This window comes from Sinocyclocheilus grahami, unplaced genomic scaffold (assembly GCF_001515645.1).
Source record: "Sinocyclocheilus grahami isolate Dianchi unplaced genomic scaffold, SAMN03320097.WGS_v1.1 scaffold9.1, whole genome shotgun sequence".
NCBI lineage: Eukaryota > Metazoa > Chordata > Actinopteri > Cypriniformes > Cyprinidae > Sinocyclocheilus > Sinocyclocheilus grahami.
In genome coordinates, this window is record NW_015505188.1 from 2,910,635 (window position 1) to 2,936,502 (window position 25,868).

Here is a 25,868-nt window from a genome sequence, read left to right on the forward strand (position 1 = left end):
GATGGTCTACTGTTACAGGAAGATCGCAGCAGCTGGAGAGGAAGCTCTGAGAGAGAGCGAGTGAGTCACATGTCTTCACATTTCCATTTTCCTCAGACTTCCATTCTCTTTGCTCTTCCTTAATAACAAACACCTGTCTGCCTTGTTAGGGACCTTTAGGGATGTCCTATTAAAACAGTAAATATGGACGAAACATGTTGAAGGGTGTATTTGTATACCACCCTAAACAGACAAGAAAGTCTGTAGAGTTTATATGGTAAAAGTTAATTTTGCTAACTTAGCATATAGCTTATACACTCTTAAAAAGAAAAGTTCCTTTATTGGCATCAATGGTTCAATGAAGAACCTTTAATATCCATGGAACCTTTCCATTCCACAAAAGATTCTTCATAATGGAAAAATGCTCTTTAGATTTTTTTAATGTTCTTCACGCCAAGAAAAAAAAAGAAGTTTTTTTTAGAACGTTTCTCTGAAAGGTTCTTTGGGGAATCAAAATTGGTGCTTCTGTGGCAATGCTGAGAAAACCATTGTTTTTAAAGGAAAAGTTCACCCAAAAATGATAACTTACTGAAAATGTACTCACCCTCAGGCCATCCAGGATGTAGATGAGATGAGTTTCTTCATCGGAACAGATTTTGAGAAATTTAGCATTACATCACTTACTCCCAAATGGAACCTCTGCAGTGAATGGGTGCCGTCAGAATGAGAGCACAAACAGCTGATAAAAACATCACAATAATCCACAAGACTCCAGTCCATTAATTAAAATCTTGTGAAGTGAAAAGCTGGGTTCCAAGCTAATAAACATGCACCGAAAACTTTAAAACATCAATTTCAAGTTCTCGTTGCTGTTCTTTTCTTTATTACCTTTTCTGTCCCTTCTGCCTTTCTTTCCCTCCTTCCGTTCTCTTAGGGCGGAATATTTAGCTATAACCTCGGAGAGCAAAGATAATTCTGTAGGTGTAGCGGTGGCAGAATAACACAGGTGGGTTAGTTAAATGTAACTATTATGGTCACATCTGGACTTTTCTGAATTACAAATCAGCTTAACAATCTGCCTTTTGTTTCATTTCAGGACCAAAAAAAGTCTCAAGTCAAAAGCTTGACGCTCTGTCCATCATGGCATCACCAATGGCCTCCTCGGTCACCCTCACCGGCTCTCTGTGAAACCACAGGGCTGCTGTTTTTACCGTTGTGTACGACTGTGACAGAACCGCCATTCTAAACCATCAGGGAAACACACAGTCACACATTACATAAAAAGGAAATGTTTTGTTTTAAGGCTCTAGATGACAACTTTGAGGTTAACGAATGAATGATGCATTCACTGGTTCAAGCATGAATCTGTAACACTTAACAGAACACTGAACTTGACTTGTACATACGTGTTTGAGCTTTTAACATCTCTTTGCTGTTTCCACATAATGAAAACTCAGCTTTACTTGGATAAAACTGTCACCACAGTATATCTACTGAGCCAGAGGACATCACAACATATTATAATGTGTATAAAAATCACTAGTATATTTACTGAGTCAGAGAGAAAAAAACAACACCATAAGAACGGTCAAATACAATATGTGAAAACATATCTATTTATATCATTATTTAAATATCAAAAATACATATCAATAAAAAATAAAAACAATATATATAAACTTAGTTATAGCCTATATATATATTAGGAGTGTAACGGTACACATATTTGTAGCGAAAATTCTTAAAATTGAGAGCTTCAAACTAACTCGTCTGTCAGATGTGTTATTTAAGGCATTGAAGACCTGTTTACATCAGCATAACTTACATCTTAATCTGTAAATGTCAAACAGACAGCACAACAGTGCAATAATTCTGACCGAAATATACATTTTGCTAAAATATGTTCCAAAAGAGGAAGCACTTCAAATTTCTTCCCTTCTTTAGAACAAAACCATAAAGTGCATCACGATTTTTTTCCTAACAGAACAGTCTGGTTTGTTCAGTAAAGCACTGTTTATTAAAAAGAGCAGCGTTACGTTGAGTAAAATTGCTCATGACATCATGACTTCAAAACCGAAGTACTTGCCGAGCCTGATATTTGTGTACGTTACACCTCTAATATATAGAGAAATCTCATGTTTGGCAGTTGGGGACTGTGATTAGCCTTACATAGCGAATGCCAACAACTATTAAATGGTTAGTTCACCCAAAAATGAAAATTAGCCCACAAATTACTCACCCTCAAGTCATTCTATGACTTTCTTCTTTCAGACGACAGTCCTACATGGAAGCAGCTCCGGGTGGATGTCGTATGAGGTCAGCTTTGCGCATGCGCCACTCAGAAGTGACGAACGCGGAAGCGCAGCGGAGAGATCAAAACAAAACAACGGTCACTAATTAGAAGTACAAAACGAGAATTTGTTAAGAAGAATTTCGGAGGATTTCGATATAAGCCAAGAGGAGACTGGTTTTCCTTTGCTAAAGTAAAGTAAGGAAACTTTGCTTCCTTTGCTCCTGTTAACAAACGTTGGTTTTCACGAGGCTCACCTGCGCATGCGCAACGCTGAACTCATACGTCATCCGCCCGGAACTGCTTCCGTGTACAACTTTTGGCACAAGCTACATTAAAGTGATTATTACGTTTTGAATATGGATATTTTTCTTACAAAAACGCATCGATTCGCTACAGAAGGCCCTTGTTCACCCCCTGGAGCCGTGTGAGACACTTTTTTTATGGATGGGCGCTTTTTATTTAACTGCTTTTGGACTGATGCGTGCAACACCGGCTGAGTGCCATGAAACAGTTTGAAATATCAAAGACAATTTTTAATATAACTCCGACTGGATTCGTCTGAAAGAAGAAAGTCATATACACCTAGGATGACTTGAGGGTGAGTAATTTGTGGGCTAATTTTCATTTTTGGGTGAACTAACCCTTTAACGCACATTTACAAGAAGAGCTTCCTGTCTGAAAACTGCACCTGCCTATGGTGCAGAATACGGCAAAAAATTCCAAAGAAGAAGAAGAGGAAAACTGCACCTGTCACGTACAGGGGATTTGAACCAGAACAAACTCAACTAACCACTGGTAAGCTAACCATAACTTTTCTCACTGATATGTAATAGCTCACTCAAATTGTCACTGCATCTACAAAACATCACGACCAGCATCCTCTATTTAGTCTTTACTGGCTTGGTATTAAATAGGAAAGATTTTTAGCATTATAAAGCACAAAATATCTGTTCTGGGGAAAAAAGCAGACATTGTGAGTAGCGTATAAAGCTATTCAAATCATTCTCTTAAAAGAAATAATAGAGAAGCAAAAGAATGTCACATGTTAATATCACAGGCGTCAGAAAAGTGCATTGCTGTGTAAGATTCATAGCCGAATTCAACTACCGAAACAAATGTGATAAATATATTATTAACAATGTGCCGTAGAGGATCATTTCTCATGTTTGCCTCACAGTTCCTCCCCTTTTCTTTTTGTCTTCGCTGACGAGATATTCAAGGGCTGCATGAAATCGATTGAGAATGACTTCAAGTTTCAAGTGTGCCTCCTGTAGGAACGATGTTTAAGCCTCTGGCTCTTCGTGCATGATGATTTCAAAAGAAAACAGAACGAGAAAGCAGGAATCAATTGTATTCATTCACAAGCTTCCAGTCTTTCCTCTCCCTCTTAGTAGCCAATTTCTGGTAGTGACTACAGAGGGCAGCACAACACTGCCAAAGTCTCACTGCCTTTATGCATGAATGAACATTCTTGATACTTCCCAGCTCTGGTTTTCTTACTTTTTATATCTTTCATTCGGTGGGTGTTAAATTGGTAGATTTCTACTGCATGATTTTAAATACGCTTTTATGAATACCGTCATAAACACTGACACAGTTGTAACACCGGATCCATTTCATTCTCGTTAACTCCACAGCTGCTGTGATTACTACAACATTGATGGTATCGTACTAACACTTAGATGTCACAGAATATCATCACTGTCTGACAATGTCTGCACCTCTGAGGGAGTCTGTACAGTAACCTAACGGCCGCAACAATTCCATCATCAATTTCATGTTGAAGTGAAAATGTTGCTTGCCAAATAAAATTATGGACAAGATAGTATATAATAAAATATATTTAAAAATACAGCTGATGTGTCTTCTGAAACCTTCATCTCTTGACCTGCATGCATTGATTTTATCAAAAGATTAAGGGTCCATCATAAAGGAAAATACAGCAAAAACAGTAAAACTGTGAAATACTGATACAATTTCAGGAAGATTTGTTATTAAAATCAATTTTAAAGTGTAATTTCTTCCTCTGTTGGCAAAGCTGAATTTTCAGCTTCATTACTCCAGTCTTCAGTGTCACATGATCCTTCTGTAATCATTCTAATATGCTGATTTGCTGCTCAAGAAACATCTCTTATTTTTCAATGTTATAAACAATTTTTTTGCTGCTTAACTTTTTTTGGGTGGAAATCATGATACACTACCATTCAAAAGTTTGGGGTGAGTAAAAAAAAAAAAAAAAAAAAGTATACTTTCATTTAGCAAGGACATTAAATTGGTCAAAGGTGACACTACAGTAGACAATTATACACCGTTCATTGGACTTTACATTTAAAGAATCCCTTAAAAAAAAATTGCAACATTGATAAGGATCACTAATGATAATTTAGCACCAATAACATGAGCAATGAGCATACAAAATCATAATCATACCAACTTTCCCACTGCTCAGGAGGTATTAACCTGTGAAAAAGGAAATTATCCAATCAGTAATACACACATAATATAAATTTTTTTTGGCATTTTTTATGAAACATTTGTGACTGTCACAAGTCGCCTTTACAATTGTGTCTATACAATACATCCCACCTTCGCTCTCTCCATCCCTGACCCGAATAAATAGCACATGCTTTCATCACTTAGTAAGGGCTTTGCACAGCAGCGCCCGCAGACAGACAGACAGACAGACGACAGACAGACAGACTCCGATAATAACACACTCAGAGGAGGGAGAGTTCTCTGAGGCAGAAGGGCACGACAGAGTGAGGCCACAAATACAGGGACAGAAATGAAACGGCTTGACAGGGGACATCAGTAACAGACTGTCCAAATGAAACTGATGAAACAAAGGACAAAAAAATATATGTTTTTTAACTCATAGCCTCTTGGTGAATCTCACAAAGAACATGCACATCATATTTCACATTAAAATCAATACTTTTTTCTGCATTGTGACATTTTTTATTTCAATTCCCATTATTGAGGATAATAAAATAATATATTTTATTTATACCACTTGACAGTATTTGTTTTATGGTTTCTAAATGATGCTAATTTTAATGTAAAATAATAATGGTCTGCACAGGATGATTTTCATTATTACATCAGTGAAAATCATAGATAAAATTAATAAAAAATGTAAATTGTGAGGGGTGCTTAACTGCCATGAAATTGGCACAATGCAAAAAATATATAAAAATAAAACAAATAAATAAAAATCTAATCTTTCTATTTTCTTTTGATTTTGAGGTGAAACACAAGACATGTTCTATATGAGACTGGCCTACAGTGTTGAGTGAACTCACAATAGTCCTCCTGAGTTCTGGTTGGTCCCAAATGTCCAGTCTGAGGAACGACTGAAGTTCTTCGATCTGTGTACACGTTATAGCTAATATAAGCTAATAGTAACCCTGAACAGTTCAAGTTTTATTCCAGTGAAACTCGACACCTCAACTACACAAAAGAGCTCATTTCACCCCTAAGTCATAAATACACGGATTTAAAACAAAAATAATAACCAAAATATTAGGGAGAAAGAAGAAATGGTTAAAATTGTAACTATTGTAACCAACCATGTAAGTGTGTAAAAACAATCTTCACTCTGGAACTCTAACCTAAGTAACAGTTGCACATTTGACTTTTTTTTGCATTCTTTCTTGTAGATTAACTTCTAATTGTCATTACAATTTTTCCACATGATTATTGCTAAAATAGGAATTCATATTAATACCACTCGTTCCACCCATTTCCACATTGGTCCTTGTTTGAGCAGAAACACACAATGACGTTAGACTGTAATTCAAGTCTACAAAATAAATACTGTAATGGTCTGACACACTCTAAAGAAGTTTCAGTTTCAGCTCTGAAATCAGCAAAACAGTAACATAACACAAGAGAAAATTTACATTTCTCTTCCATGAAAACATTAAAATAACATTTGTGAAATCACCAGTTGAGAGGTCTCTCAGAGGCTGATTTCAGACACTTCCCTCTTTGAAATCTTTAACAGCTCTTTTTTGATGAAATTCAGTTTTCTAAAAACTCACCTTCAGCTTTTTCAGACATGCAGTAGGACCAAACGGCTCAAGATGCAGCACAGCTGAAGTCACAGATGCTCCCGTTCATGTGTGTTATTGCTTCAGACCCAGAGTTCATGATATTCCGATTGATAAAAGAGTTGAATGTGTTTTATACAGCTAGTATAAAGTCCTGTAGCTGCTGTTGGGACACTTGGGTAAGATAAAAGATACCCACATCAATCCCAATGTTAATGTCACTGAGTTGAGCACCATCTCCCGTCCATGATTTAGCCCCTCATGGACGGCTATGTCACGGGGACCAGAGTCTGTAAACGGTAGGGTGAAGGGGTTACCTTACGCTCTCACTGATCCGTCAGAGTTCCTGGTTCTGATTCAGACTCATGCTGCACCTCTGGTGTGATCATTCCTCTGTTGAGCTTCTCCAGAGACTGTTTCATCTACATGAAAGAGGAAATCAAAATAACCCTTTTTACTTTCATAAGAAAGGTACTTTGTCTTATTTGCACACAGTTTATCATTGCTATAGATATTAAAAGCCAATATCCTAAGCCTAAGCTGGTTTGTCGCTCCAGCCTGTTTATACAGGTCTGTTTTTTAAGGGGTTTTTGACACTTTAGTGACACCACTGATCCAGCTATTAATTTACTGGGGAAATTTCTGTCAAAGAAGCCAGAACTGTTTTCATTCTGTCACGGAATTTATTATTCCAGAAACAAATGAATCCTTCTCTACCTCCGAGATGTCTTTTACTTCATGCATTAACAGCTCAAATCTGAATAAATAAACTCATCTGGAAATATGCTCAAAAAGTTGATGCTTTATTCTGACTGGTCAATCACAGCATTCTGCAGTCAAATATTTGTACATCTTGCTGAAAAACTGCTAGTTTGATGCTTCTCATCACTTGACACTCACTTTTGTCTCAAATAATACAATAATTTAAACTTAAATCAATATATCATATCCATTTATTGACGTTTTTGGCTAGTGGACATGTAAAAAGTGGGATAAATTTAAAGTAGTGGTCGACCGATATTGGTTTTTTGACAGCCGATGCCGATATCTTGGAAAGCATGGTGGCTGATGGCCGATATAATTTTATTTATTTTAATTGATATTTAAGAAATTTTAAATAATTTGAAAATTGATTAAAAAATAAATGTGTTAAATAAACATACTTATACTTTAGATGACAAAGTATTTTCACATATAAATAAATATTTAATAAAAATATAATTAAAAAGGAAGTAAACGCTCTAACCAACAGGGCACTCTGTATTCTGGGACGTTTGTGTGCATTAATATAAAAGCAGTCGTTATAAGATTTTTTGTATACATTTTAATTCCTTTGTTTAACCTTTCTATCTGATTATTAGACAGACTTCTATCCGTATTTAGACAGAACTGTTAACGACAACGGCGAACAAGAGGGAGAATGTGAGCACTGTGTGCCCAGGCACTGCCGCAGCCGTTCTCGGCACCGTCAAAATAAAAATCCGTCGCAACGTCAAAATAAAAGTCCCGCCTCGAACGCATCGGCCAAACAGGAAAATTTATCAGCCGATGCCGATATTTAAAAAATGCCAAATATTGGCCGATATATCGGTCGACCACTAATTTAAAGCATGACCCAAAATGACCAACTTTATCCCTTAATAAATGCACCGCAAAATCTATTTTGTGTTGCCTTTAACTTCTAAAAAAGTACCCAACACTGAAAAACATTACAAAAGTGTTGATGTGCTGGTCATGTTATCTATTCTGGTCACGATTTCTAGTCATTTTTCTGATTCAATACAGAATTATAGAACAAAATGTGCACTTCCAATCTCAAGAAAGAGTAATAAAAAGACTAAATATTCACAGACTGATTGACAGACAGATTGTTATTACTTCTAATTTGTTTTCAGCAAATGCAACGTTTCGACATCTCAAGTTCTGCTCAGGAACACACCTGATCCAGAAGTGTGACAGAAGACTGTAGGATCTGATGCCATTTGTTTATCTGGGCCTGGTGGAACTGCCTCTGGAGCTGCAGGATCTGCACCCACTCTCCTGCCGTCTGCGGAAGAGGACTGCGGAGAGAAAGAGTACTGAATCAGCATGCTGAAAAGCAGCGTGTGTGTACAGCTACTCAATTAGTTTTACCATACCTGTCCGTTAAAGAGTACGAGTGCCAGGTCTCCAGCGTGTGTGCGGCCCGCTCCAGCGCCCAGAGTTTGTAGAACAGCATCATGTTCAGAGCCACCAGAACCACCAAACTGAAGGAAGATGAGAGAAGAGATTTCAATATAGTCATCTATGCTCAGTGATGTCATAGCAATGGTGAACCGGTCATGAAAAAGTGTGTGTGCGTTTTTCTTGAAGTACAAAGACAGTCTCTACCTGACACAGATCCTATATGCAGTAGGAAGCGAGTAAAGCGACATGAGAGAGAGAGAGAGAGGATCAGCAAGGAGACATATTAGGACACGAAAGAAAGGAGGAACAGAAAAACACACTAACTAGGATGTGATATTACTATGCACGGAAAAGTGTTAAGTGTGTTAAAAGGGATAGTTCACTCGTATATCATATACTCACCCTCATGTCATTGTTTTTTTCTTCAGTGGAACCCAAAATAAGATATTTTATAGCATGTCTAGTCTTCTTTTTTTATACAATGAAAGTGGATGGGGACTGGATATGCTATGCTCTAAAAAGTAGTCTATATGACTTGTATGCCTTATTCCAAGTTTTCTGAAGCCGTATAATAGCTTTCTAAAAATATACTGAATTTTACTGAAAAACGTACAGTGAAAGCCCCAGTCCCCATCTGCTTTCATTGTACAGAAAAATGCAGCAGGACAATTCTGCTAAACATGTCTTTTTGTGTTACACAGAAGATAAAAACCCATGCAGGCTTCAAATGACATGAGGACACGAGTAAAATATGGCAGCATTTTCTTTTTTTTGTGATGAAATGATTCATAGGCTTCACGCTGATCTTAAAAATAAACAATATCAAAACGTGTCATCCAATGAGGCAGTCATCATTACGGTTCTGCTCTTGAGAAATCAGAGCCGAGCTTCATGTGCAGAAAAAGAAGCCACTACTGTAGTGATGACAACCTGGCAGTCTCAATGAGCTCAGATTGAATCAGGTGTTAATGTTGAAATTACAAATGCATGCAGAGTAATATTTACAGACTGCCAAAGGTGAAAACACTCACATAAAGCTCACGATGAGCAGGATGGTGGAGATGCTATTGTTGCTGTTGCCGGCTCCACGCCACCTTTCCCCTAATTTCACATACTGAGCACCTGGAGAACAGGAAAATGACTCATTAGCAGGCATGTGATCAGAAAAGGAAAAAAAGAAAAAAAAAAACCTGAATTATATATTATATAAAATTATTATATAATTATTGAACAATTCAAAGACTACTATAGCAATATTAGTAATTTACTATAAATTTTATAAAAAAAAATTATTATTATTATCATTATTTATTTATTTTACAGAACAACAGTAAAATTACAATAGTAATATTTATGGCTAAATAAATATAATTTAATATTTAAATATTAAATAGTAAAATTTAAATACATAATTTACAAAAGGAAAACCTAAATTATTATTATACAAAATATTAGTTTTACTTTATTAAATTATATGATTATTCATTATAAATCAATAAAGACATACTATTACTGTAATATTTTTTAAAGTATTTAACAATAATAATAATCATACTTTATTTTATTTTATAGAACAGTAGTAAAATTATGATACAACTATTTATGACATTAAAACTATAGAGCTGTTCTTTATATTACTAAGATTTTTTTTTTTTGGTCAAATTTACACAAATCACGTTGGTCATACTTCGCAGGTCGAAAAATTCACACATCTTTTTATTCCAGTAAAAGCATAATGTTATTATTGTTATCATTATCATATATTTAAATATTTTTATTAAAAATATTAATTTTATCAAATTTAAAAATTATTAAAAAATGAAAGACATTTTACTATTGCAATAATAGCATTGTACTGTAAAATAAAATTCAGCATTTAATAAAAATAACAATATAATTTATTTTACAGAACAGCAGTAAAATTACAATGCTAAAATTGATGGTCTCAATTTCTGTCTTTTTCCCCTCAGATTTAATTGAATTTAATTTACGTGGTTCATACTTCTGAGGTCAGAAATTACGGAAATCTGTATAAATACGGAAAAATCACATCCCTGATTAGTCTAGTAAAAGCAATTCCACAATCCACCGCTAGAAGTAAACACATTCCACATGGTCGCGCAAATCAGAATTGACAAAAATCCGTTCTGGTGCTCCCTTGCGTGGACTGACTCACCAGCTTCTCTCCTTTCACGCTCAACTCCAATTCCTCGGTCGCCCCGTTCCCCGGCACCTCCTCCCGCTCCCTCTCTTTCTCTCTCCCGCTCTCCTGCTCGTCTGGGACAGTTGCGTTTGCGTCTGCGCAGGCCGGGTGGCGTCTTGGCAGAGTCTGCAGAAGGCACTACCCCAGTGCTCACTACAGAAATATCCGACTGTAACAGCGTCTCCAGCTTACACACCTCCATCTCTGACGAGGAACGCAGGGGGTGATTTTTAGCACCAATGTCACAACAAATATTTGCATTGAGATGAGAACCTATTTACCCATGTGTCTGTAATACTCCTCAATGCCGCTCCAAGTATTCTTCTCTATCAGAGCTTTCACAAGACTCCACGGCTGCTTTCTGTAGCAGATATCAGACGAGACCCTGCAGACAAACACACAATGGGTCCCTCAGCAGTGTTTGCGTTTGAAGCATAACAATACACACATAACAATGGTCAGGAAGTTCTACCTGAGGCGGCTCTTGTGCTTGTTGACAGAGGTGAGGCAGTATCTGTGTACAGTGTAGAAGTAGTCCTGGTAGGGGATGCCTGAGGTTATGACCTCCGAGTCCACCACGTAACACTCCCCCCGGGTGCTGCTCTTGTGGAGAGTCTGCGCAACATGACAAAATACACAAAACCATCATTAAAGGAGTACTGGGTTCAGTACAAGCTTTGTTTAAAAATGCCTCAATTTGTAAAAACAAAAATCAAGGAAGTAATTTTAAGCACTTTATGTTTATATGTGTTACTAGAGCTGTAAAGGTGGCTAAATTGTCATTTTAGTGGTGGAACTGCTGTTCTATATAAACCATGTAAATCTAACATCTAACATTAACTAATCTCAACTAGGGCTGAATGATTAATCAAAATAAAAATTAAATCATAATATTACCAAATCACAAAGGCTGTGATTTAATTAAAAAAAGAGAAGATTTAAGGGTTCTCTGCTGTTTTTCACCATATTAAAAAACTTAGTGGTTTAATGATTGAAAAAGAAGAAATTAAAGCAGCCGTTCTGTAGTTATGTTGTTAAATGAGAAATTAAGGTCACAGTTTGTTGTGATAAACAAGGAGGATTTACAAGCACTCACTCTCTTCCTGAGTGTCAGAGGAATTGCTGGGGTCAGTTGGGAGCTCCACATCATTGGTCATATCCAGTGAGGAGAGGTTTCCCAGGCTGTGCGGGACAGTGGGAGGAGACTGAAGTGACTGATTGGCCGATTCTGACTGGCTGTCCCCGCCTTCCTCCAAGATCTATAAAAAGAATAAACACTCTCAAACCAATGCTGTTATTGTTAAAACGTAATTCCATTGTAATTTTCTTTGAGTGTAACCACTCAGGTATTTCACAGTAGGTTGACGCTTACAGTTGAGGACGGGGCAATTCCAGTGTTTGTGGTGGGGAGCAGTGAGTTCTGGGAGCTGGGTGGACTGGGCTCAGGTTCGATGCTGGTCCAAGCAGACGGCACCTCCACAGGCTGGCAGGAAGAGGAGGATGGAGGTGAAGATCCTGAAGCGCAGGGAAGAAGTGAGGCAGATGAGGGTGGAGAGGAGTCCACCGGAGCCACCGGCACTGATCCCAGATCCAGCAGGTCAGTGACGGAGACCGGGTCCTCGCCTGGCCTACAGGACAGAAAAAGACAGATGCAAGCGTCAGGGTTGTCATAGTCTAATGTACAGAACTCAGAACTCCCTGACCAAAGCAGCAAAAACACTTATGCAGTAAGCAGAGAAACTTATATAAGCCTGAAGGTACAGAAGCAAAAACTGTACATTTAATGCCAAGGATCAATGAGAGGGAGGAAAACTGTCATGCAAAACTAAAATGCTTTCCACTGGTATTCTAAGTGGACTTTAGAGGGAAAAATTCAAATGAGAGCAATCTATATACTATGGCCTTTTTTTATTAAAAAAATTAAAATAAAATATAGACAGATACATGTACACATTCAGCTTTCATGACATTTGTTTTCCCTTGTGTTCTAAGATACATTTTATCAAATAAAACAGAATAAATAAACAGGTACACAGTGTCCTTTTGGTAAATTTAATTAAAAATACAATTCTAGTAATGTATATAATATGGCCTTCTTGAACTAAATAAAATAAAATATAGATAGATGGGTAATAACATGGTACACTGTATATACGCCTTCTGTCTGTCCTTGAGTTCTAAGGTAAATTTAATAAACAGATTCCTCTCAGTGTGGACTCACAGCAGGCCATTCATATGTTCAGCAGTAGGAGAGACATAGTCATCATCTTCACTAGTAAGCCCCAGCTCAGTGCCGTAACACTGGTGAACGATGTGCCATAGCTCTTTAGGAGACAGAGTCTGTGGAGTAGAGGTGGTGACACAGCATTTAAAACTTTAAAAGCACCATTTCATGATATAATTCAGTTTGTTAAGGCTAATAGCTACCAGCGTAATAAGGCCCAAAAAAAAATCATGCATAACGCAAAATTGGTTGAAATAGTACAATGTAAAAAAATATATATTTTAATTTTAAATGTAAAACACTGTAAAAAATTCTACAGTAAAAAAACTGTTAATTGGTTAACAGATGAAATGGTGAAAAACTAATAAATAACTGAAAAACGTATAAATATAGTTATTTAATATTATTAGAAAACCTATAAACAATTTACAGTGAAAAAACGTAAATATAATTTTTTTTTTGTAAATTACAATGTTAAACTGTAAAATATGCAGGTTGCTTTGTAAAGATGTTTACATTTTTTGCTGTATTTTTAGAGAATTATTCTGGCAACCACAACTGCCAGTTCCTTTCTGTAAAAACGACTATTCATTTTAATTGCAGATTGTATTTAGCTATTTTAATAATAATAAAGTATATTTCTAATCAACATTCCCACTGACTCTGTTTGACGTTTCAACTACAATGCGTTCTGGAATTAGCTTACTTAAAAATGCTGCCTTGAAAGGCAACTTACTAGAGTTTGGAGTTTAGAGTTTTATCTAAAAAATAATAACCTACTGTTGAATGATTTTAAGATAGTTTATTTTTTAACTAAAACCTGAACTACAAGAAAACATTCCAGACATAGCAGTTGTTGAATGTTAGTTGCAACAATAATAGCCGCAGAACCTTTATATTAGTGTTCAGTTCTAACAGATAAGCTTGCAGAAGATGTTGTAGCCTTGCATTGCAATGCAGTTCTGGAATTAGCTTACTTAAAAATGCTGCCTTGAAAGGCAACTTACTAGAGTTTAGAGTTTTATCTAAAAAATAATAACCTACTGTTGAATGATTTTAAGATAGTTTATTTTATTATAGTTTATTATACTCTGTAGTCACCACCTGCATCTTGCCAGGTGCTAATTATAATGGACAATCGCCAAGCAATGTTGGTCACCTGCCAAAATGAAATTGTCAACACACGACAAATACACAGCACTGATTCTGACAGGAGACTTCAAATGGTTGTGTCTTTTATACAGATAAAATGTGCACTGTCTGTCACTAGTGCAATTCTCACCTTATCCATCAGTGCATTCTGCCATAGTCTGAAGATCATCATGTAGCTGCGATCCCTGGCCCCAAATGATGTGAAGAAGTGCTGACGAATGCAAGATCGGATTTTAATCAAGGCAGAACATTTATTGTCTTAGGAGGTTCAAAATGCAGCTAACAAAAGAAATCAATTAATGGTCATTCTAGCATGCATATCCAATGTCTGCAGCGCGGTACCTTCTCATGTTCAGTGCTTATCTGGATGGCGTTAGGGATGAGCTTGGCCGTCTTCTCCTTGGTCAGACTGGTCACATCTTTCAGCAGTATGGTTATCTGGTGATATTTAGAGAGAGAATCAACAAAGGATTTATAAATGATGTCTACCTCAGCTAATGGATCAGACTAAAGGTTGCACAAATATGCTAATTAATATCTATGAACTACCATGTGAATGTTTTGGGTAAGTAAGAAATGTATACTTTTATTCAGCAATGGACAGTAAAATCATTCATCTTATAAAAGATTTTCATGTTACAAAAGAAAAATGTTCTGTTCTTTTGAACTTTGTAATCAACGAATCCTGAAAACAAAAACACAAAATATTAAGCAACACAATTGTTTTCAACATTGATAAGCAAAATGTTTCAACATGTCAAATCAGCATATTAGAATGATTTCTAGAGTAATGGCTGCTAAAAATTCAGCTTTGCATTCACAGGAATAAATTACATTTTAAAATATGTTAAAGAAGAAACTGTAATAATATTTCACAATATTACTGCTTACTGTTACTGTATTTCGGCATAAATAAATGCATTGGTGAACATAAGAGACTTAAATCTTACAGCCCCCAACCTGTTGAACAGTAGTGTAATGTATGCTATACTGTGTGCGGTACTTTCTTAAAATACATATATAATTTTAATACAAATATATATTAATGTGAATACTTACGGATTCATTTTTATGTAAGAGAGTACTTTTAGTTTTTCCATTTTATTTCCATTAAAACCATCCTGTTTATATAAAGTTTTACTAATTGCATATAGGATGTTAAGTTTGACTTAATTTGATGTTAAACAACAAATATTGTTTTGATTCAAACAAATGCACACATTTTTTTGTTGCACTTCATTTGACTGACATGACATTTACCAGCTACTAGATTATACAAATTATTGTTGATTATTTCCAATATTGATCATTATCAATTAGTTGTTACAGCAAAAGTCAATGTTTTCAGTAAAGTGAGGGTTACCGTAGTCTCCCATCGGAAGATATTACTATAGAAGCAGAGCCAGTTCTCAGACAGGTAGAGACGGCCCTGGAGTAGAATGTCCCTCTGCAGTGCACATGAGTAGTCTAGATAGAAAACAACATAAAATGAACACAACCAGAGGCCATGTGATCATCACACTGTGCTGCGCTTAAAATAATATAACTCATTACGTTCCTTGGCTTTACTCATGAAGTAGTGACACTCACCCACTATGAGACGCTCTGTATCAGGCAGCTTTTTAAAGAGTTTACGGAAGTCTTCATTCCTCTGTTTGTACGTAGGGCTCAGAACCTATATATCAGACAGAGATATGAGCGGAGAAAACCAGCACTGTCAGCTAAGGCAAAAACACAGAGGCGTGAACTTGCCAAGACCCCAGGATACTTACATTATACCAGCTCTGCATTTTCTGAAACAAAGAGGAAAAGATGAATAAGGGTCTTGATTTCCATTTTTATTTTTCAAAGATTACATTAATTGCATAAACATGTACAAGCTCAGTTTAAAGTGAACAATCAAAATGGACCCTACCCCATTTTCTTTTTTAATGATTGTTATCTGTCTTACTGTGCACAATTCATAAGTGCATATTATTCCAAAAAAAAAAATATATATATATATATATAAAAATAAAAAAAAAGGTACATATGTTTCAACCAGTGCATGCTGTCTGTGTATCAGCATACTGACTGCAAACCTGAATATCCAATGCAGATTCTTCATGCCTAATCAATCCGTGATGTACACTACTGGTCAAAAGAAAATTAAAACTTATTTGTGATTTCTGAAGGGTGATGTGACACTGAAGACTGGAGTACTGGCTGCTGAAAATTAATTATTATAAAATATAAATATTATAAAGAAATATGTCACATTACAGAAGTAAAATGCTTGAAAAAAAAATATATATATATATATATAAAAATAAAAAAAAAGGTACATATGTTTCAACCAGTGCATGCTGTCTGTGTATCAGCATACTGACTGCAAACCTGAATATCCAATGCAGATTCTTCATGCCTAATCAATCCGTGATGTACACTACTGGTCAAAAGAAAATTAAAACTTATTTGTGATTTCTGAAGGGTGATGTGACACTGAAGACTGGAGTAATGGCTGCTGAAAATTAATTATTATAAAATATAAATATTATAAAGAAATATGTCACATTACAGAAGTAAAATGCTTGTGTTAACTAGGACCTGTTTAATCTTCTGTTTAAATTTTTTTTTTTAATCTTTCAGAACAATTTCTAAATAAATGTTTGCAACACTTGCATTCTTCCTGCCTTATTCATTCAGAACAGAACAGCAATACAGCGCTCAGTAATGTGGGTGGAAGAGCAAGCACCCATCATATCAGACATTCAGATGATATTCAGACATTTAGAGTGAGGACCATTAACCAATCTCACCAGGCGAGAACGTGGCTTACCTTGGCATTGCGGGTGAAGTGTCGGGCTGCGAGCGGGTAGGAGGAGGTGGATGAGGAGGGAGTGGGAGGCAGGGGGCTCTCTGAACCCCCTCCGCTTCTGTCCCCACCAGTCTCCCCTTCACTGGCTCTTCCTCCCAGCACACGGCGGCGCAGGGAGGGCGAGCTGCCAGGAGTACTGCGTGGAGAGTTACTGGCGGTACTGCAGGTGGAGGAGAAGTAAGGTCAGAAAGGAGACACAGACAGTCATCTGGCATTCCAGCACTGCTCTTCAACATCCCTTAAAGGGCAACTGGGTCATGTACAAGGAAACGACAGAAAGGACAAGGTTTATCCACTATTTACCAAACAGCATGTATTGATTACAACTAACTGATATGGTTTACAACATACAGTATGTAAGTTAAGGAGCGACTCTAGCCTCTAAGATGTTTCAAAACGCAATCAATCTGATATTATGAAGAATTTTAGAGAGCACACTTATGAACAAACTGAAAGAATGTGCAGTATGGGTCCTATATTATGATTTCAGGTCGAAGCCCAAGAATAAAGAGCATATGTATATGAATAACAATCGTTTCCATAGTAGCATTCCATTCCTGTTCCAGTAAAATAAAGGTGACAACACAGATAGGGGCTTCTGTACACAAACACAAAGCCTTATCTGTTCACTAACATTTGATCAGTCTGATGAGACATTTAAATGCCAAATATATGAGACCTGTTTAGTCAAAGGAGTGCTGGTAGTGGCTTTAAGGCATGTGAAATCAATCATTAATACCAGTTGTTCTTACTGTGGTTGGGTGATACAGCAAAAACAAATAAGTAAAAAATAAATATATGTATACATTATATATATATATACACGATGTCACCATGATTCATAACGTTAAGATGTAAAAACAAAAACAGTAAAAGTGTATTTAATGTTTTACACTAATAGACCATAAAATCCCAGGAAGAATCATAATTAATCGATAATTTCCATTTATATGCATCAATATAACAATACTTATTAAAAAATAGCAATATTTACCTACAGATATTTTACTAAAATATATGAAAATTGGCTTTCGTGCAAACACTGCTGTCTTAAAAAGAGAGCCTCAAGACAAGAATGGATCACAAACCAATGATGTGAATTTTAGGAAATGTGATGGTCAAATAGCAAGCGAAAAACTGTTAAGAATATATTGTGTATATTTAATAAATCACCCTGTACTACTTGCTACTATATAACAGAGAATGCAAACCATTAAAGACTACAACATTAATGGAAATCAACTAATGCCAGGACTGCATTTGAAATATCTAATAAATATTCTGCCTTGACCAACTTTGACCACAAGTTTTCCTGTATGTAATGCATTTGAGTGGATGAGTTCAGTCAGTTCGAACTAAATGTTCAGTGCAAGAAAGGTTTTTGAAACTATCTTGCAAAACACCATACAAATACATAACACACAGTCACACTTCAGGACATCAATTACACATGTCTGCTTCAAGATGAGAGTCACAGAAGACAATAGCGTCACTAACAACAGTCAGACCCTTACTAAAAAAAGCACTGTGGCAGTTTGTAAGGTAACCAAATTTCCAAATATGGGAGGGACCAAAAGTAAAATTTAGAAATCACAAATTGAAAAACCCATATTGATCAAGCACTAATCTAAATATGTCGCAGAAAAGTATAACAAAAGATATCTCATGATAGATAATCACAGTTTAATTCAACTTCTCTTCCACTACTTTTTATCAAATCATCTATAAGGTCTTATTGATTACTGTACTTTATCTTTAACAACTTTGGCCTCAGCCAGTTCATATCTGCTTGGATCCCAGTCTTACTTTGTCTTGGTAACAGAGGGAAGGGGGGGGGGGGGGGGGTCTCAAATATCGGAGTCTCCAAGGTAACCTTGCAGGATCAGGAGAACACACTTCTCACTTAACTTGTTGGTCTAGTGGTTTCAAAAGTGAAATGTATGCAAGCACACAGCAAACCAAAAGGTATGAGCTGGAATAGTCACTTTTATTTGTCAGCAAAACCAGAGTCACACAGATCCTACCAAAAGTGAAAGAGCAGTAAAACAGCATGCAATCTCAATAAGATCCAACAATAGCCAGAACAAATGCCCAAATATAAAACCATTTTTTGGCATTCGAAACTAAAGAGTAACAGCTTTTTAACGGTAAGACTCATTTAAATTCAAACTCAAAACAAATTACTGATGGAAACCCCAATTTCAGTGAACTGGTTCTTTTGTTTTGATCAAAAAATCCTTCAGTGATTCTATTGCATCATGACATAATCACAAATGTTATTTATTGACAGCCACTCCGTTTATTTTGATTAAATTGTCATTCAATCAAATTGTTAATAAGTATTTTTGGTACATTATTTAAATCCTCGCTTTACTCTAAATGCTCTATCAACTCACTCATCGATTCTCAGCACATCACGAATCGGACACGTGTTCTCAGCTCAATGAATCAATGAGTTGTTGACTCCAGAACCGCTTGGAACGATTTAGTTAAAGGGGTCCAATTATGCTTTTTCACTTTTTTAATTTTAATCAGTGTGTAGTGTGTATGTTTGGGCATAAAAAAGATCTAGAAAGTTACAAATCTCCAAAGTCCACTCCAAAGGGAGATATTTCGTTTTTAAAAAATCCCTTTTTAAGAACTACAACCGAACGGCTCGTTTGGACAACAGTGTTTGTTTTCCGGGCTTTGTGATATCACAAAGCAGCCCATTAGAATATCATTATCAGAATTATCAAAATAATTCCCGCCTACAGAAATTCAAATGGTTGGGGGGTGGGGTGGGGAGGGGCGAGGTTGTGGTTAGAACGCTTGGTTGAGTGAGTGCATCAGACGAGACGACGAAGAAGAAGTGCTGCTGGTGCATCAGTGCATCAGAGAAAACGAAGAAGAAGAGCTGCTGTGCTGTAGCTTCAAATTTTCGGCATGTCTAGAACAAAGTACAACACGACGTAGCTGGGCGCCGCGGACAGACGCCGCCAAAGTGCCTACACTCATAGAAAATAATGTATTTGAATTTTAAAGATGTGGCGCGATGCTGCGCTTCTCGTCCGGTGCGCAACCGCCTGAAACGCTGTTTTTTTCACCTCCGTGCCCAAACGTCTTTGTTCAGGAAAAAGTGGTTGCAATTTATTTTGCTATTTTTAACTCTGTCCCTGAGCATTATAACCCTAATTTGCTATTGTGTGCTGCGCATTTTACTGAGGACAGCTTCCACAACATGAGGGAGCACAGTGCCTGGCGGCTTCGCCAAAAAGCTTTTGTTGAAAGACGGAGCAAGGGGCGTGGCAGTACTGAAACACCGTCTAAGCTGTTCGCCAATCACAACGCACTGGGACAGCTAACCAATCACAACACATTTTGTTTTTCGGAAGGCGGACCTTCATCAAAGTCGAATCTAACCGAGCCATTTGTGCCAGGATGGGGAGAAAGGTATTTTAATAATGTAAATTATGTGAAAAATAATGCGTTTTTCGAACCACCAAGCATGAGAGCATGTTCTAGTACCCCCCCAAAACAAAATCAAGACTTTGTTAAAAGAGCATAATAGGACCCCTTTAAATAGGTGAACGAGTCGTTCAGCCTGATTTAATGGACCGGTTCGATCGATTCATTTAAAAGATTCGACTCAATTGAATCGGACATCGCTACAGCAAACGTCAAATAGAATGAACGGGCGGTCTAATGCTGAAGCTAAAAAAATACTAATGCTAGGAGCTTCAGCAGCTGGCATCTACACTGCGTAAACCAATGCAAATGTGCAAAATAATACATGCACTTTGTCATTTAAATAAAGTAAACGCATTAAGAAAGATGGGATTTGCATGCAGAACGTGCACAAAGTAAAACTACAACAAGCGCCAATCTGATCCTCAGTGCTGAACGTGCATTTATGCACACCGGGACAGAGCAAACAGAGAATGTCGATGTCATCAGTGCGGTTTGGGGATGCAATCGCAGTTGCATGCGTGTTAACGCCTTAACAACCTACTACTGCTCTGTGATGCAAGAAAAACGGGTAAAAGTGAACGGTCAAACAACATTAGCATACGGGTGTGTAGAAACAACAACATTCGCATGCATTGCATAAAATAACTAGCCCATTTGCTACTTACTCGAACATGTCATTGGGTGTTTTCTCAATTCAATGCGCGATACCCACGTTTATTTTACAGTAGCCTCTCAGTATGGCACTGCGCCTACACAACAGACGGTACATTCAGATTAACTAGCCGAATGCATTCGAGACACTGCGTCCTCTGTTCATCTGCAGTCCGTTTTAGTCCAATAAAACGCGATCGTTCAACATCCCCATCCCAAAAGAGGTACTGGACTCCCTGTAACACGCAACGACCACAGCGGTCCCACCATGAGCGCTCCGGCTATCCTAAAGCAACCTACACACTGGGTAAGAGAGGGAGGGGGAGGAGAAAAGAGGATGAACTGTGTGGAGGAGGGAATCAACACCGTTTAAGGCAGTGGCCCTCTCTTTACCACCACACACCAGGGCCAAACCATAGGGGATTATGCTTAGAGTTTATGTCAAAGCACTTGAGTCAGTAAAACTGGATTGAAATGCTTTGCTGATGGACTGGATACCTGGAGTTGGCAAGGACACAGTCATTCAAATTAAGGGAATCAATCCCGTTCCCAGTTTGTATCGAGACCGTACAGTGCATTATAATCCTCAGAGGTCTGGCTGTCTCCATAATCTGTTTTCCTGGGAGAGGCTGCCATAATCTCAGTAAGAAGGGTGAAGGGAGGCCAAGACATATAGATATACAAATACAGATTTGCATGTAAAAAAAAATCCAAGTTAGGATCCTAAATCATATGCAGCCATTACAGCAATGGATAAAAGTAAATAAATGCAAAAGTATCAATTTTGCTCCAAGCATCTTCACTAATATAAAAACAATACTGAGTAAATTTCATGTGATGTGCTCAAGGATACAAGAACAGTTATTTTTAAACAGAGACTAATTCTAACACTTTTAATTAAATAATTAAATTACTTGTACAATACTTCATACTTCAAGAATTACTTGGACTGTGTGTGTGTGTATCTATTACCATGTTTCTTGCCGTCTTTATACATGCAACTAAGGAAGGAGTCAAACCCTTTTCCAGTGGTAAATTACATGATGCCACAGATACTGTTGATAGAGCTCAATTTGCATTGCACTCTGAACAAATTCTGAATTAGACTCTGAAGGGAAGAGAAACAAACTTCTTTAAATCAAGAAATGAAGAAAAAAAAAAGTTCATTAACAAAAAAAATCTAATAAATACACAACAATGACGAAAAAAAGACAAAAACTCTTATCTATGGAAAAGATAATGCTAATAAGTGGGTCTTAACCAAAAACATATCATGCCTAACCACAGAGTTTCTCCACCTCTTCTCATTGCATCTGCACATACAGGAATATCCCTCAGCGCATCTAGCACAGAAAAAAAAATGCAGCGTAAGGCAATGCTGCTGACTGCACAAGCGGGAGGAGGAACACACTGACCTGCTGCTGTCACAATCTTCTGTTTTCCTGGGAGAGGCTGCCATAATCTCAGTAAGAAGGGTGAAGGGAGGCCAAGACATATAGATATACAAATACAGATTTGCATGTAAAAAAAAATCCAAGTTAGGATCCTAAATCATATGCAGCCATTACAGCAATGGATAAAAGTAAATAAATGCAAAAGTATCAATTTTGCTCCAAGCATCTTCACTAATATAAAAACAAATGGCAAAATTAATTGCGACAATGGGGTCAGACCGAAAACAATGGTGTATTTTCTGAAATATAAAAGAAAAAATTGAGTCATCTGAAATGTGACTTATTTCAAGTGTGATTCCATACGCTGGTAGTTTCAGTAAATTTAAAGGAATTGTTGTGGAGTACGAGGAACTAAAATATACAGATTTTATATTATTTCTGAATATAATAATAAAATAATGTATAATAAAGCAATTTTTACCCAGTGTAATTTATATTCAGATGTAACTGGAAAATACGGTACAATCAAGTCAATTATGTACAAGTGTTCTTTCGATCTCAGGAAACGGGGCGATCAATGTCACTCTACCTTTCACTTCTGAGCCTTTAGTGGCATTGATCAAACACAGAAAATGCCTGTGCAATAATCCACTAGAATTGAGGTTTTGAAGCTCAAAGCAAGTCAATCTATTTCTGCAATCACATGTATCTGTAGGGAACAGAGCTTAAAATGTGTGTGATCTGAGAAATGCAGCAGCACTAATCAAGTCTCCTAAAAGGATCTTATGTTTATATATGGACATATGGCACGCAGGACCACAAGTACATCATGGTCAAAAAGGCCAAAGCACCCAAAAGAGGCTTAGACAAATGAAATCTTCAGACTTAAGAAGCAACTGATGTAAACAGGGTGAACTACAGGCAGAAAAGGAGAAAACAAAGTGCATGGGTTGCACAGAGGTTTAAACAGGCTTGAATTTTAACCCTATAACTATCCATGCTACATTAGGAGGTGATAGATAAAAATAAATAACTATTTGGTTAATGTTATTCACAATTCATTGGAGCTGATGTTGGTACAAACCCTAAACTAGTCTCCTGTCATTTCAGATGTTGTGCAAACTTGCATGCCAGGAATTTGCATTGATTTTGGACAGATAAACAACCTACTGATGCTGCTAAACAAACAAGGCCCATTCTACAGTCAGCAAAAACGATTAATGCAAGTGAGCAATAAACAGGCTTTACCTCTTGAACTTCAGATTAACACAGTTCTGTCTACAAATAAATGGATTCATCACATGTAAATGATTCACACTGTAATGCTCATTCATGCATGTCTGAATCATTTCAAAGGTGACAATTCACAGTCATGAAAATGTATTTTGTTTGTTTCAGACTAACAAGGATTGTGTTCAGAGCTGCTGGATTAATTGTAAGGTGTAAGGTTCTAGTAAGCTAATAAATAAATAAGCACTTGCTAAACAATATCCAGAACCTTGTAAAAGGCTCGAATTTGGTGCTAGTCTTCGAAATGGCTGAGCAACAAAACAGAAAGAACTAGGTCAGTGAAACCAGTTGGTAGATGAGAAGGACAAGGGCACAGCTGTTCATGTGGCGTGCATAAAACACCTTTTGCTCTCAAAGCTAGTCTTTTCACTGGCTGACAGTCTTCACTGCAGCATCAAAACAGTGGCTTCTGATTGGGCAGCAGTGACATCACCAGAAAAGGCGGTAACACTCCCACTGGGTAATAGTGATGTCATGTGTACGAGAGCCAAACGGCTCAGATACAGCCCCACCTCCATCTCTCCACTGCCAAGAGCACTCGTCCTCTGTGGTCTCTTTTCTGTCACTCTATCATCTTTCCTGTTATTCAATGAAAAGTACTCAAACCTCACCTAATTACAGTGTTTCAGGACTCTGTTTAATTTGGTCCCTGGAACTATTTCTGGACCAATTCACTGTAATTATAACTAGCAATAAAAACACAGCGTTTATATGCTTTTATGGAACTGTTACAGTAAGAGTCAGGCCATATTTCTGGATTGAATGATGCCAGTTTACTAAGGAACACTAGCATTTTCATTTGCATTAAAAGAATGTTCTGGATCAATACAAGGTAAACTCTACTGATAGCATTTGTGGCATTACTGGTGGTATTATTTTCATGTAATATTAAATAAGTAATACTAACAGTGATATTTATTTATCTATCTATCTATCATGCCATGACAAAAGCTGTTATACTGAGTAAATTTCATGTGATGTGCTCAAGGATACAAGAACAGTTCTTTTTAAACAGAGACTAATTCTAACACTTTTAATTAAATAATTAAATTACTTGTATAATACTTCATACTTCAAGAATTACTTGGACTGTGTGTGTGTGTGTGTGTGTATCTATTACCATGTTTCTTGCCGTCTTTATACATGCAACTAAGGAAGGAGTCAAACCCTTTTCCAGTGGTAAATTACATGATGCCACAGATACTGTTGATAGAGCTCAATTTGCATTGCACTCTGAACAAATTCTGAATTAGAGTCTGAAGGGAAGAGAAACAAACTTCTTTAAATCAAGGAAAAAAAAGAAACAAAAAAAATCTAATAAATACACAACAATGACGAAAAAAAGACAAAAACTCTTATCTATGGAAAAGATAATGCTAATAAGTGGGTCTTAACCAAAAACATATCATGCCTAACCACAGAGTTTCTCCACCTCTTCTCATTGCATCTGCACATACAGGAATATCCCTCTGCGCATCTAGCACAGAAAAAAAAAATGCAGCATAAGGCAATGCTGCTGACTGCACAAGCGGGAGGAGGAACACACTGACCTGCTGCTGTCACAATCCTTATTGGCTTTCAAAAATAAAGAATAATCGGTTATCGGTATCGGCCAAAATTTTCATATCGGTGCATCCCTAGGAAAAACTGTATCTGTTTTTAACTTTTTCAAACCACAGACTAAAAAAATTTTTTATATGAGCTTCTTTATATCATAACCAAAACACATCTTTACAGATCAATTGTATAATGTTATGGTATGTCAGGGATGCGTATCCAGTATTACATAATTTAACACTTAGGGAGTCACTCTTAAAGCACTTCTGAGTCTTTTTTATTTTTATTTTAAAGGGATAGTTCACCCAAAAATGAAAAGTCTGTCATTAATTACTCACCCTCATTTAGTTCCAAACCTGTAAGACCTTTGTTCATATTCGGAACACAAAATAAGATATTTTTGATGAAATTCTTTAATGCTTTCTGACCCTCTATAGACAGCAATGGAACTGAAACGTTTTATGGCCCAGAAATGTAGTAAGGACATTGTAATACTGATAACCACCAAAAACTGGTGGTGATGAGGAAGTCACATGATGAATCAAAGCTCATCATAAACAGCTCTTCCACAAGCTGAGAAGGGAAATACTAATATATATA

At 36.8% G+C, this 25,868-nt stretch overlaps 1 protein-coding gene and 1 long non-coding RNA gene across 2 annotated transcripts in view; one reads left to right on the plus strand and one right to left on the minus strand.

The window, feature by feature from the left end:
* Window positions 1–1,641, plus strand: LOC107592155 (uncharacterized). The gene is made up of 3 exons (XR_001609950.1): window positions 1–60; window positions 914–985; window positions 1,076–1,641. It is a non-coding gene; the product is annotated as an uncharacterized lncRNA (long non-coding RNA).
* A 3,597-nt stretch (window positions 1,642–5,238) lies between these two features.
* Window positions 5,239–25,868, minus strand: part of LOC107592601 (GRAM domain-containing protein 1A-like) — a 24,358-nt gene continuing 3,728 nt past the window's right edge. Inside the window, exons 2-18 of the mRNA XM_016282136.1 lie at window positions 16,888–17,086; window positions 15,842–15,862; window positions 15,660–15,744; window positions 15,433–15,536; window positions 14,412–14,507; window positions 14,200–14,280; window positions 12,915–13,033; window positions 12,066–12,321; window positions 11,790–11,952; window positions 11,166–11,316; window positions 10,975–11,078; window positions 10,667–10,897; window positions 9,522–9,612; window positions 8,695–8,706; window positions 8,463–8,570; window positions 8,264–8,384; window positions 5,239–6,746 (exon numbers count right to left, since the gene is read on the minus strand). Coding sequence (XP_016137622.1) covers window positions 6,651–6,746; window positions 8,264–8,384; window positions 8,463–8,570; window positions 8,695–8,706; window positions 9,522–9,612; window positions 10,667–10,897; window positions 10,975–11,078; window positions 11,166–11,316; window positions 11,790–11,952; window positions 12,066–12,321; window positions 12,915–13,033; window positions 14,200–14,280; window positions 14,412–14,507; window positions 15,433–15,536; window positions 15,660–15,744; window positions 15,842–15,862; window positions 16,888–17,086 — 2,038 coding nt within the window. The 3' untranslated portion in view covers window positions 5,239–6,650. The remainder of the gene's footprint in view (window positions 6,747–8,263; window positions 8,385–8,462; window positions 8,571–8,694; window positions 8,707–9,521; window positions 9,613–10,666; window positions 10,898–10,974; window positions 11,079–11,165; window positions 11,317–11,789; window positions 11,953–12,065; window positions 12,322–12,914; window positions 13,034–14,199; window positions 14,281–14,411; window positions 14,508–15,432; window positions 15,537–15,659; window positions 15,745–15,841; window positions 15,863–16,887; window positions 17,087–25,868) is intronic.